This window comes from Ictalurus furcatus, chromosome 24 (genome assembly GCF_023375685.1).
Source record: "Ictalurus furcatus strain D&B chromosome 24, Billie_1.0, whole genome shotgun sequence".
Taxonomy (NCBI): domain Eukaryota; kingdom Metazoa; phylum Chordata; class Actinopteri; order Siluriformes; family Ictaluridae; genus Ictalurus; species Ictalurus furcatus.
In genome coordinates this window covers 18,509,032-18,521,746 of record NC_071278.1, presented here as the reverse complement: position 1 = coordinate 18,521,746, position 12,715 = coordinate 18,509,032, and the positions used below count along the sequence as shown (strand labels likewise).

At 40.5% G+C, this 12,715-nt stretch overlaps 1 protein-coding gene across 4 annotated transcripts in view; it reads right to left on the bottom strand.

The window, feature by feature from the left end:
- Positions 1 to 2,343: 2,343 nt before the first annotated feature.
- atxn1a (ataxin 1a) overlaps positions 2,344 to 12,715 on the bottom strand; it is a 109,598-nt gene continuing 99,226 nt past the window's right edge. For all 4 annotated transcript variants that reach the window (XM_053613428.1, XM_053613430.1, XM_053613431.1 and 1 more), the window contains 2 exons: positions 5,675 to 7,715; positions 2,344 to 5,092 (listed from right to left, as the gene is read on the bottom strand). In XM_053613428.1, coding sequence (XP_053469403.1) covers positions 4,529 to 5,092; positions 5,675 to 7,405 — 2,295 coding nt within the window. In that variant the 5' untranslated portion in view covers positions 7,406 to 7,715 and the 3' untranslated portion in view covers positions 2,344 to 4,528. The remainder of the gene's footprint in view (positions 5,093 to 5,674; positions 7,716 to 12,715) is intronic.

Below are 12,715 nucleotides of genomic sequence, written 5' to 3'. Positions count from 1 at the left end.
CATCATGTTTCACGGGTGTTTGCTGTGCATCTGTTGAGTAGGGGAACTGGATGGGTCAGGCCAAGAGAAACTATGACATCTATCCACATGCCTACTCAATGACGGTTTGGAAATATTTCTCTGAAAACGTGTCTGTAGTTTCGCACTTTCACTTGTACAGGCTTTGCTGATAACTGATAGATTTTTTTTTTTTTTTTTTAGAAGTAATTATTAGCTTACAGCTAAGAAATCAGTCCAGTTCTTAAAAACAAGCTCTTTCCAAATGTCACGACATGCAACATCCTCCAACACAACACCATAACTTTCGTTTAAGAGAGATAACACACCAATTCTGTCCAATTAAATGTAAAACACAAACGTGTATTTAACAGTAATTAAATTTAATTGCAAATCAGAAATGGATTCCATGGACAACGGAAATTATTAGCAGTCCAGGTCTATAATTAAACAAACAAGCAGACTTGAGCAAATGCATGTGACTCGCAACTTTTTTTTCTTTTTCTTTTTTTTTTTTTTTTACCCAAGCTGTGTGTAAGTATACAAACAAATCTAAACAAAAAGTAGGCTGAAAAGTTCACAGTTAATTAAACAGAATTTATGCACAAATCTGCGGTAAATGTGGGCACAGGTATGCGAGGTGTGTCTAACATCACAGCACAATCACAACACAACCCTCACATAGTGTACACATGCATAAAGTTTCTGTTACTATGATCTTTCCTGCTCTGCTGGTGACAGCAACCTTCTTAGCCAATAAAGAAGTAGTGAGTGACAGGATGGGTCATTTCTAGAGCATGCACTATTATAAAAACGTGTTTTTAGAGCCATCCATGTCTTCTGCATTCACTCTTAACACGCACAGACAGATTTAGATATTACACCCAGACAAAGGGTAAGAGAAACAAACACTGTTGGGGTTCTGTGGCTCTAAATGAAAGTGAAAGAGTGAGAGAGAGAGAACGAGAGAGAGAGAGAAAGAAAGAGAGAGAAAGTGTGCGAGAGCAGGCAGTTGCACATAAAAGCCAGGCTGTAAAAAGGTAGCTGGCGGTAAACCGGTGCGAGGCGTACTGGCTTTGCATGGGTACCTGAACACGCTCTGGAGGTCACTAGCACAAAAAGAATTGAGCTGGGTTAGAAAGACACATATATCACTGCATATATGTTTCCATTTCTCCCTGAAGAAGATACTGCGGGCTGGCTGTGCAATTCATGACAACTCAAAGCCAGATTACTAGGCTAAATAGCTGACTGACGACTGAGTTCCTGTGGTAAATGTTAGGTTTTCTATTTGGTTTGAATACTGCAGACTCACGTTATTGCTATATGTCATTATTTGGAATGCTTCTGATGTATACCTGTAGCAAAACTATGCAACCGGAAAGAGAGATGCTGCTAAATGGAGCACACTAAAGTGCTGAAAGGACTGAGGTTAAATGCAGGCAATGCCAAAACACAAATGGTTAAAGAAGAAGAAGAAGAAGAAAAAAAAAGCAACTCTGCATTTTGGCCCGAGCCGTTTCATTTCCGGTCTTAAAACACCCTAGCATTTACATGAACACGTGAAAACACAGACACACGTCACACATACACACTCTTCAAAAGGGGTGTTAAAATGTAAATAAAAAAAAATGCACGGTTGTGATGTTGATCTGAGAAACCCTGTTTTTATTATAAAAAAATAAAGCATTTTCAAATATGAGGTGTGTTCACCCACCCACCACCATCCAACAGGCCATCTGATCACACATCCATCCCTGTAACTATTCACCCAACCGTCTATCCATCCATCCATCTCACTCAAATACACCTAAACAAAGCCAACGATCAGAGAGTTCAACAAGTGTGCAGGCTTCAGGCTGTGGCTCCTTCCTCCCCTCACTGTATGCATGTTAGAGAGTATATCAGAACATCTTCTTAAGGGTCTGAAAGGGGGCCTGTGGGTTAAATAAGTGAAGGAGTGAAGGGAAGCCACAGCGGACCAGTAAGCCGAGCAAACTTGTCAAGTAACTGCTACATTTCAGTAAATTGAGCTTTCAGCCCTTGCAGGTGAGCACTGGCTGAAAACTAAATCATAAAGGTCGTGTTACTGCCTCTCCAGATGTGCAAACTGCAAGATTCTCTTTAAGTTGAACTTTACACAGAAAAACACTGGACAAATACCTATATATATATATATATATATATATATATATATATATATATATATATATATATATATACACATATGTATATGTATACATATCTATATATATACATACACACACACACACACACACTTTTACAAATATATGACACAGACACTCACACACACTCGGTATGCACACATACCCACCCACCCACCCACACACACACACACACACACTATCTGTTTGCACTAAGGCAAGATACAGTATATGCATTTCTATACATGTTAATGTACAAAAAAGACATATAACACATTAATATAAGTGAAAAGTGAATGTGTGTTTGGGTGTGTGTGTGAGTGTGTGTGTGTGTGTGTGTGCGCACACTTATGCATACATGTACATACATGCACACACTTCCACAAACATATTTATAGGACACCCTTGAACCCTAACGAAGATTTCTGCATCCAGAGTCACTCACATGCGCTTTCTTTCTCCTCATGGCATAATTTGGACAATCTCATGACTTTTGAAACCTTTCTGAAATCACACTCAAACATCTCACTTTTAATCACCAAAATGGCAGTTGTTTCACCAGCTCTGCCTACGAAACAATTCAAAGCGCGACTGTTGCTGTCTAGGCCTTTAGCTCGCCGTTTACTGAGGAGGCAGAGCCGTACAGACCCAAACGAAAAAGTGCTTCCTGGGAACAAATGCTATCTCCTGTATCTCTGCTTACTGTTCCACCTCATGTCACCTCTCACATTCATTCTTTTCACAGATCAGGGTGAACTGACTTGTCCATAGAGCGCTACATTCCACCATCACTTACATACAACATACTGTACAGTACTGTGTTCATTTTGAGAAGTATAATAATAATAATAATAATAATAATAACAATAATAATAATAAACAACTAAATTGATTAAACTATCTAACAGCTGGTGAGTGTGACAGGTGTGTTAAGTGCTTCGATCACCTGTCCCTCCCTTCTTCCACTTTCTCTCAAATTATAAGCTCTTATTAAAATAAAAATAGTAAGCAAATGTCTTTTTTGCTCAACTTATAGCTCAAAAATCACCCATCCTCGAACGTATACATAAACAAAAACCCATTCTGTGTCTACATGACTGAAAGTGACCCCTGATTGCAATGTTTACACATTCATCGCAAATTTAAAAAAAAAAAAAAAGAAAGAAAGAAAGAAAAAAAAAGAAAAAGAGAGAGACAGAAAAAAATAAGCAAAACTACAAAAAACAACAAAATAAAACGGTTCAACTAGGTGACTATATAAAAGCAAACTCCTCTATCTCCAGGTCTATTAGTATAGCTTTCTCTTTCCTAAGGAGCAACTGGCACTGTTGATGACATTTCTTGATCTCTCTGTCTCAGTCGGCATGTACCTTAGCATTTGGTTGCTCTTCTTTCCCTCGGAAAAATCATACAATCTCTGATGAATCCCCAGGATGAACCCTCAATTTTATTTGTGATGGACTTCAGATTGTCTGTCGTCTATGTCTAAACATTAGATGAGACTGCTTGAGCAGGATGGCTGACATTATGTAAACTCCTGCAGACGGTGGAGGAGTGATTTCCGTCCTGCCTCCCTGAGCAGTGTCATCCATGCCGACCTCCTTTTTAAACTCATACATGGATGGAGCTGGGACTAATGCACCACAAGCACCTAGTGCTGCTTCAGTAGGCGTCAATTAAAGTCACCCAAAACTTGCTTTGAAGGACTCTCGTCAAAATAATCAGCTTCTATGAATATGCAAATTGGAGATACCACAACCATACACATAACCATCCACTTCCCCTGGTAAACAAGTGTTGCATGGGCTTCATTTGCATATTAGAACATGACTGGCTCTTATATGTTATGATACAATCAAACTAGCCTCAGGTTTACCCCTGTTCTTATAAAAGGCAACAAAACCACCAGTCTGTGCAGTGAAACTTTTTTTTTTAAATATTAAATTAACATATTATTATTTTTTTTTTTAAAGTTTAGGGTGACTTTAAATCATCTTATATGTCATAATAGGATGTAAAGATGTAAGGCTGAGAATATCAGATATTTTGTACCCAAGAGGGCTTAGAATTCCTACATAAACCCACCTTCAACAAATTCACTGCCCCAAATTTACCCAACCAAAATAAATTGCACTAATTGGTTATATATATTCAATGCGCCTATTCAATTATTATCACTACTCATAAGGTGGTTACGTATATGCTGAGTTAATTTAGCCTACAGTACAGTAATCTGGATAGAAAAAAATTTAGAGAAATCAATTTTAAAATGATATAAAATACAATATTCTGGAAAAAAAAAAAAGAACATTGTGAGGGTCATTTTTTCATTCGATTCAAAACGACAAACAAGTCCAAAATGGCTTTCATTTGCCAATATTCGATCTGCCTTCAATGCTGATTTTAACCTCCTGAGGGATAAATGAAGGCCTAGGAAGAGTTGAGGGTGGTTCCTCTTCAAGCTTCTCGACTTTGCGACCTTCTGGAGCCGACCATCTCCGCTTTCGGCCTGCGGGTTTGCTGATAGATTCCGACTCTGAAGATAGTGGAATTCTACAGGCTCCTTTCTCCCCAAAACCTAGTTCTCCATTTTCTTTGCTTGCCTGGGAGCTCACTCCTCCCTGCTTACCACACTGTGCCAGTCCATTCTCCTGCTCCATGTGCCGTGCTGCCCTGCGTGTCCCTCCTGGGGGTGTTTTAAAAGGTGGTTTAAAAAGTGGCCCAAGACTGGTAGCATCTGAAATCTGCCCCTGACTCTTTTTCAGTGAGCCATTTTTCAAGTTCTTGAGAGTGAGGGAAATGCAGACATCGCCCACAGCTAGCCTGGCGCAAGGCAGTTCCAGCAGCTGAGTGGTACGGTCTGGACAGCAAGACGACCAGCCCTGACCAAAGACAAAGAAAGGGTACTCCACCAACACCTCCACATTCACCTTAGAGAGAGGGAAATAGACACAAATATCACAGATGTCATTTACACAGTGCAACATGTCATGAATTAATAGATTTGGTAGATTGTGTTCAGCCTCATTGTTGAGCCAGCAGACTTTCTGTTTGAGTGGGAGACCAGAATCATAATTCACAGACAAATGAAACAGATTTTTCTCACAGCCCCCTCACTGCAGAACAGAAGGGAGATGAACTAAGGGATGACTCAATTCTGCCTTAGGATCCCACACAAACAGCACAAAACAACGGACCATGCGGAAACAGGCAGCAGAATGACTGTGGCAATATAACTAACATAGCAAACATGTAAAACAAGTCATGGGTTATGAGAACATGTAAATAATCTTCAACACATGATAATTACAATAAGCACCAAGTTGATCATATTTTGAACGTGAAAATTAAGTAACCATAGGAATCATTGTTATGGCAAAAGATGGCAACGTTTTTTTTAAATGGGAAAAAGATCAAACTAAAGTCCTTGATTTCTTACAAAGTCCAACGTACAAGCTGTCTGCAATGCAAGATAAAACAGTCATCCAGGTTTATAAATAAAGGAAGCCCACCTGTGAACGATGCTCTCCCACCGCAAATTGGATTATAGCACAGTTAGGTGTATGGCTGCTGTCGATGCGCTCCACAGTACTAGAGTCAATCTTCAATTCACTGCTGATTTCAGCACTCTGAATGAAGTCCTCTGTCTTTAGGTCCTCCACGCGCTTCAGCTCCCCATCAGCTAGTTGAATGATAGAACCCTTGGTGAAGTAGGGTGGTAAAGCAGGTGTGGAAGGTATAGGTGGAGTAGCTGGCAGGCTAGCAGAGGCTGGCAGGATAGGCAAGTGCAATTGGGCCTGAACCACAGCACCTGCCGGGTGGGGGTAGGAAGCTGATGTCTCAAAGGACTCACCTTTGGGGGCTGCTGAGGTCACAAATGCATGGGGCAGTGCTGCAGCGAACGTCGGTGTTGTAGATGTGGCAGTAGCTTCTGCTCCACTTACAGGGATAATAACAGGCTGAGTTCCTGGGATAAGCAGGTGTGGAGGAAGGCTGGTGTGGTAGCTGAGCGGCTGTGGCTGCCCTGTACCTGCAATGTACCCAATAATGGGCTGATGAGCAGAGTAGAAGTTGGTTGACGTGAGGCCAAGGGGTAGTGACTCGGTTGCACTATGTGTGGTATGGATAACTGCGTGGGGTGATAATGTGGTAACTGCTGCCTTTAGACCATCTACAGGTAAAGGAGGAGGTGGAAAGGGAAGACAGGTGCTGGAGTGAGTGCGGGACACTGGCTTGCCTGCACAGATGCCTCCTTTTTCAGCCGGGGCCAGAGGGGGAGGCAGCTTGTCTAGATTTCCCCCTGGATCAGCACTGCTGGAGTTGTGACTGTTGGGAACTAGAACTAACGAGTTCCTCAAACTGGTGTTTTCCTGTGCATACACCGGTGGAAGCGGCATGTGCCGGGTATCGTAGTGGTCTCGCTGGTGGATGTGGTGATGCTGGGTGGATAAAGACCCTTTGGCTATGCTGCTGACCTTTGATTCTGAGGGATGGTTGAAGCGACGGCCCCTTTCCGACTCACCGTTTAGCATCTCTCTAGGTCTGCCGTCTTCCTTTTTGGACATGGGTCCATCTGAGTACTGAAGCAGGAGCTGAGAGGGCCCACTAAGGGCGAGTGTCTGTTGTAGGTGTAGGGGAAGATGGCTTTGCGGTGAAGATGCAGTACAAGGCACTACACTGAGTTGGGAGCTGGAAATTTGGACATACTGGGTGGAATGGGGTTGAGGTATGCTGTCTGAAGTGGGAATTAATGGATCGGATTTGGATGCTGGAGAATTGGTAGTGCCAGAGTAGGCTTCAGTGTGTCGATGGGAGGACGTGGTGGTGGCTGCAGGGGACACAAGAGGAGAAATGTAGCTAGCATAGGGCGCTGCATATGAGGGGCTGATAAAGTGCAGGTTGGGGTGCATGGGTGAGTACTGGATGGTGCCCGTCTGTTGAGAAAGTGGTGAAGTATACACAGCAGGTATGGTAGATGTTGCAGTTGGAGCACGACTGGACTCGACAGTGGACATTGTTGGTTTGGACTGAGGGCCTTCGGCTTCTGCTGAGCTGCTGGTGTGCTGCTTGTTGCTCTCATGCCCACTGGCCATGCTGGCAAGCCAAGCAAGGTTCCCTCCACGCTGGCTCTCACTGGCAGGCGCCATCACCATGGGCCTATCCTCTGAGGGAAGGGTACTTGCTGGAATTTCACGTTTCTTTGGGGGCAAAGACTCATTGCTTCGTTCTTGGTTGGACTTCATGATGAATGTATCTGCTGTACCTCTTTTTAAGGTGGTTTCTACCTGTTATATCTTTCTTTAACAATCTTTCCCTCTGCACCTTTCTTTTATTCTCTGATTGTGCCACCTGCTGATTGGCTGGTGCTGTGGGGGTAGAGGGGGTGGAGAGAAGACGGGGGGTGATGGGAGCTTTTTTCTGTGCTTAAGGCTGGATGGACACTGATCTCAACTGAAAGCAACAGAACACATGCCTGCTGTGAGAGAGCACTTGCCACAATTCATGCGGAATCATTTCTCTCTGAAAGTAAGCCTCCAAGACTGCAGCAGAAACCTGAAAAACACATAGAAAGAGATATGCACACACTTTAGATTCTCATGGGATAAAAGGTCTCCACAATTTTAGAAAGCCTAATAAATAACCCAGGTATTGCAGTCCCAAAATGGTAGCATTTTCATTGTATGGTTTACGGCTCGTGATATGTTTAAACATATATTGTGCTTAGATTCAGTTGCAAAGGGATGGGAAAGATATCTATACAACATGCACACACTCTGCATGTCAGAAGGCACCCCATGCAGGGATAGATGGAGCACTCAAGTGTCAGTATCATCACTCCCCCTCCAACTGTCTATCTCTCTCAACAATCATGCACAGTCATACACATAAGCAGTACAAATATGCTGTACTGAATCCTATACATAATTCATACATGCTAATGAAAACAAACTGGTCCACCATGACCTTCACAAGGTGAACACAGTAAGCTGTGCTGCTAATTCAATGGTAGAACACCCTGCTCATGTTAGTTCCTATCCAATGAACTACTGAACATGCAGATCAACCAGATAATCAGCCTTTGATCTTTTAGAGGTATTGCTCATTTAAAATTCCTCCCTGATTGCTCCCACTCTAGCTCTATTCGCTTTGTCCAGCACTGGTTGGAGAGCTGTTCTGAATTTCAAACAGGGAGTTGATGATTTAAGAAGTGTCACGGCGCTAAAAGAGACTCGGAGCACTACATGAGACTGAATCATCGCATGCGAGCTATCCCAGACCTATCCCCTAGACCTTCTTCCAGCAGACTGCATCAAAAAAAAAAAAAAAGAAAAAAAAAACATTGTAAAATATTGTTTGTTGACTTAGTACACCTGGATTTATTGATAAGAATAACAACAGATACATACTTCACAAACTTTTTCCACAAAACAGATATTCTCTCAGCTAATTTATTAACTGATTAAAAAAAAAGTATCAAAGTCAACATTGGCATAGTGAACCGCTAAGGGTTTGTGTTGGCATTGTATGGGGTTCATAAACCTGTTATAACGTTTTTCTAATAATAATAATAATAATAAAAAGTAAAGATCTCAACAAACTGAAAAGTAACAACCTTTAAGCAACAGATTTAGCCATTTATTGTAAAAGATTCAATTAATGTTAATGAATTTTTATACTGAAGAAGTGAAATGTTGAAATTCTGTCAATAAAAAGAGAAATCAAGGCTAATACAAGCATACACAATGAAGGGAAAGACGTATTCAGACAGCATTGCTTTTGTTATTTAATATACTTCCAGTGCATACACTATATGGCCAAAAATATGTGGACACCTCACAATAACACCCATATGAGGGTCTTCCACAAACTGTTCCCACAAAGGTGGAAGCACACAATTGTCTGGAATGACTTTGTAGTCTGTAGAAATATGATTTCCCTTCGATGGAAATAACTGAAAGGTGTTCCAGTATGACAACGACCGTGTGCACAAATTGAGGTCCATAAAGACATGGTTTGCCAAGGTTGGTGTGGAAGAACTTCAGTGGCCTGCACAGAGCACTGCTGAAAACCTTTGGGATGAACTGGAATGCCGAAGGTTATATAAAAATAAATCAAGTTCTAGATATAAATGCAAATTGCACCTGGTGTCATTATAAAACTTTTGCCATTGGTTCGGCTTTTTGAGTTTGAGTCCATCAGAGGGACCCTCATAACCTTGGGGAATTAAAGACGATTTGCCAAGAGGAATGGGTTAAAATGGAACCACAATGATGCAAAAAGCAAATCATTTCTTATCGTAGATGTCTCGAAGCTGTAATTGCCAACTACAGCAAAAGCAACTGCAAAACCAGAAAGACAAAAACGAAAAGTTAAAAGGATTACACGTGTAGTAGGCAACAATAATTTCTCTACGTGACTTACAGTAATAGCAGAAACGAGAGAAACAGCTTTTAAATTAATAAAAATACAAAAACTTTATAGATTTGCAAGATTTTGAGAGAAACTCTGCAAAACTGAAAAACTTGATACATATCTAGCTGGCATATACACATGACTAGACACCTTGCTGCATTTGGGGTCATTTGCATAATATGACCAAAACACTGTAATCGTATGATAACCCCACCCCCCCCACCCCCCCGGCTTCGTGTCATATGATTAATCTTTCCACGGGCTATTTTCATCAGCAATATACAAAGGCATTCAAGCATGCTAATGAATGAATTGCCATAATTGAGTTGGTGCAACTGTTTAATATTACAATATTCCTTTGTTGGTAAAGTAGCATATTGCAATGACAAATGTAATCATTTGAACTGGGATTAGGTATTTAAGTTAGTCATTATTCAGGAGCCAGCAATTAACAACTACTTCTGGAAAGTATGTAAAAAAAAACCAACCCCAATGATTTAAATGCACTGCTCTGCCAGACCTCTTTAGATTGCGTATCACATAATTACATCAGTAGTACTTCATTTTAAACCCTGTGACCCACTCCACTGTGTGGTACTGAGTCTCCCACACATCTGATTTAGCTCTCGGTTAGATGCTAATTAGCTGATGAGTTCATCAGCACATCATGTGTGTTAGAGCAGGGAAAACACTCAACTGTTCTGTGGTGTGCAACGTGCACCCATAAGAGAAGAGCTGAGAACCATTCCTTTACACCAGCAAATACTTTCCTTGTGACTTCAGTGAAAGATAATAATAACACTAAAAAAGGAATGAGAAGGAGTAAAGGCGAGAAGAAGACAGATCTGGATAGAAAGGGAAATGGAAGTACATTCAAGCTAAGGGAAAAAAAAAAGACAGTTATTTTTTGCAACCACTTAATCTTTAGCTCCTCGCAGTTCTTTAACATTCCTTAAGCCAAAGTTTGATTATCAACATCGGTGGAATGAGTTATGGCAGTGTTGCAGTGATAAAAACATCATAAGTAACTACTGCAAAGCTCAAAAGCCTTCAGAAATACCAGGTAAATAAAACAGAGACCGAGACCTGGAGTTTCTCTGTCCTCCCCATGGATGTGGTTCTCCAATCACTGCATTATTAGCATGTTAGCATGTCCACCGGTGTTTCACATATTTTTGGTCATTTTCTGAATTTAAAGCTTCATATATGGTCAAAAATATATGGCTTTGAGACACATAAAAGTGACACCCAATACGCATGTGAAGTCTTCCATACATTTCCAAATGTTCGGCCTCAGTTAGACCTCAACCTTTAGTGACATCCAAATCAAAAAGACATCTGTCTGCTTAAAAGTAAGTCACTTCATCTGCTGTTTGGTTAATTATAATGATAATAATGAGTCTTTATTTATCACGTATACATTACAGCACAGTGAAATTCTTTTCTTCGCATAAACCAGCATGTTAGGAAGCTGGGGTCAGAGCGCAGGGTCAGCTATGATACAGCGCCCCTGGAGCAGAGAGGGTTAAGGGCCTTACTCACGGGCCCAACAGGGGCAGCTTGGCAGTGCTGGCGCTTGAACCCCCGACCTTCTGATCAGTAATCCAGAGCCTTAACCTCCAAGCCCACCACTGCCCCTTTTTTATTTTATTTATTTATTTATTTATTTTTTTTATATACTGTACGAGTTGGGTTTGAGTTTAAGTTAGCTGGCATGCTACACATGGGTTCACTTGCAGTGGGGTTTCTTGTAAAGCCGGCGTTATGAGAATGTTCAGCTAGTCCACTTTATAAAGTCGATGAAGTAAGCTAGCTAGGCCAGCTCAAGCAGATAGCATTTGGATTCACTTCTTTTTTATTTTACCATCACCTGTTTTAAGCTCTTGCTACTACATGAAACAGCAATGCTTTACATTAAAGTACACTTAATTGACATTATTTAACACATTAATTAATGTGACACGAACACACCAGGACCTTCAAAATTAATACACCATAACACTTGCATTAACTGTATTTTTAATTCAAATAAATAAGTAAGCCAAATAATCAAAACCTACATAAAACAATGTTCATACCATCAACGGCACCTTTATGAACTTGATTGTGGTTGTTAACTGGTAAAATTCCAAAGTGAGGCCTAAAAGCAATTTAATATTAATAATATTAAGAAAGGTATGAGCATTTAGAAACATGCTGTAGTTTAATTAAATTCTTTAGTTTTGGACTTATTTTGAGCCATGGATAAATAAACATTAGTCAACGCAGGTATATTTCATTAACATTTAAACGAATGTCACTTAATGAATATGTGTTAACTCACTTTATATCACAGCACGGATGAATACGTAGATTACAAAGTGTTAATTCATTTCCTCTAACAGCAGCTCTGACAATACCTCCAGCTGTGGCATAATGGTAAGTTTATATTAATGCCCTAGTTGCAATACATCATCGTTTCTATAGTAACAGCTCATTCACAGGGATTTGTATGGCAGGCATTCTACACAATCTAAAGCTAATAAAAATAAACAGATGAAAAACAGAAAACACTGTTGTTTAGCAAAGAAAACGATATAATCGTTGATGTGAAACGATTATATGGAAGGAGTCTGAGGTCAGGTGGACAGTGCGTTGTAACAGTCAGTAAGTTTCCAGATACGGGAGAGCCTGTGGAGACAGAGCAGTTTGCGCTTTCTGGTTTCTCAGTAACATGACAAGCTGCATTTATTTGTCTCATTAACTTCAAGAGAGAGAATACAGGAGAGGTTGGTAAGGCAAAGACTGTTCATAACTGTTATAACATAACATAAGTGATAACAGGAACTAACTTGTCCTGCGGACATTCCATAACATAAAAGGTAGCAGCTAATAAACAGTTAAAAAGCATGAAATGTCATTCATGAATAAATTAAAAATAGTTTTGAAAATTGCTGGCAAAATTGCTCGCTGTGGTATAAGCAGAATAACACACTGTGGGCTGTGCTGTTATATGAAAATGATTAACTTCAGGTTGGTAACAGTAGCTCTAATTTGCGTTAGGATATACAGTATCACACCGCCCCAGCATGGATTATTTAAGTATAACAGCATGGTCCGTCGTGTTATTCCTTACTTGTTCCTGTATTAACATTCATTAT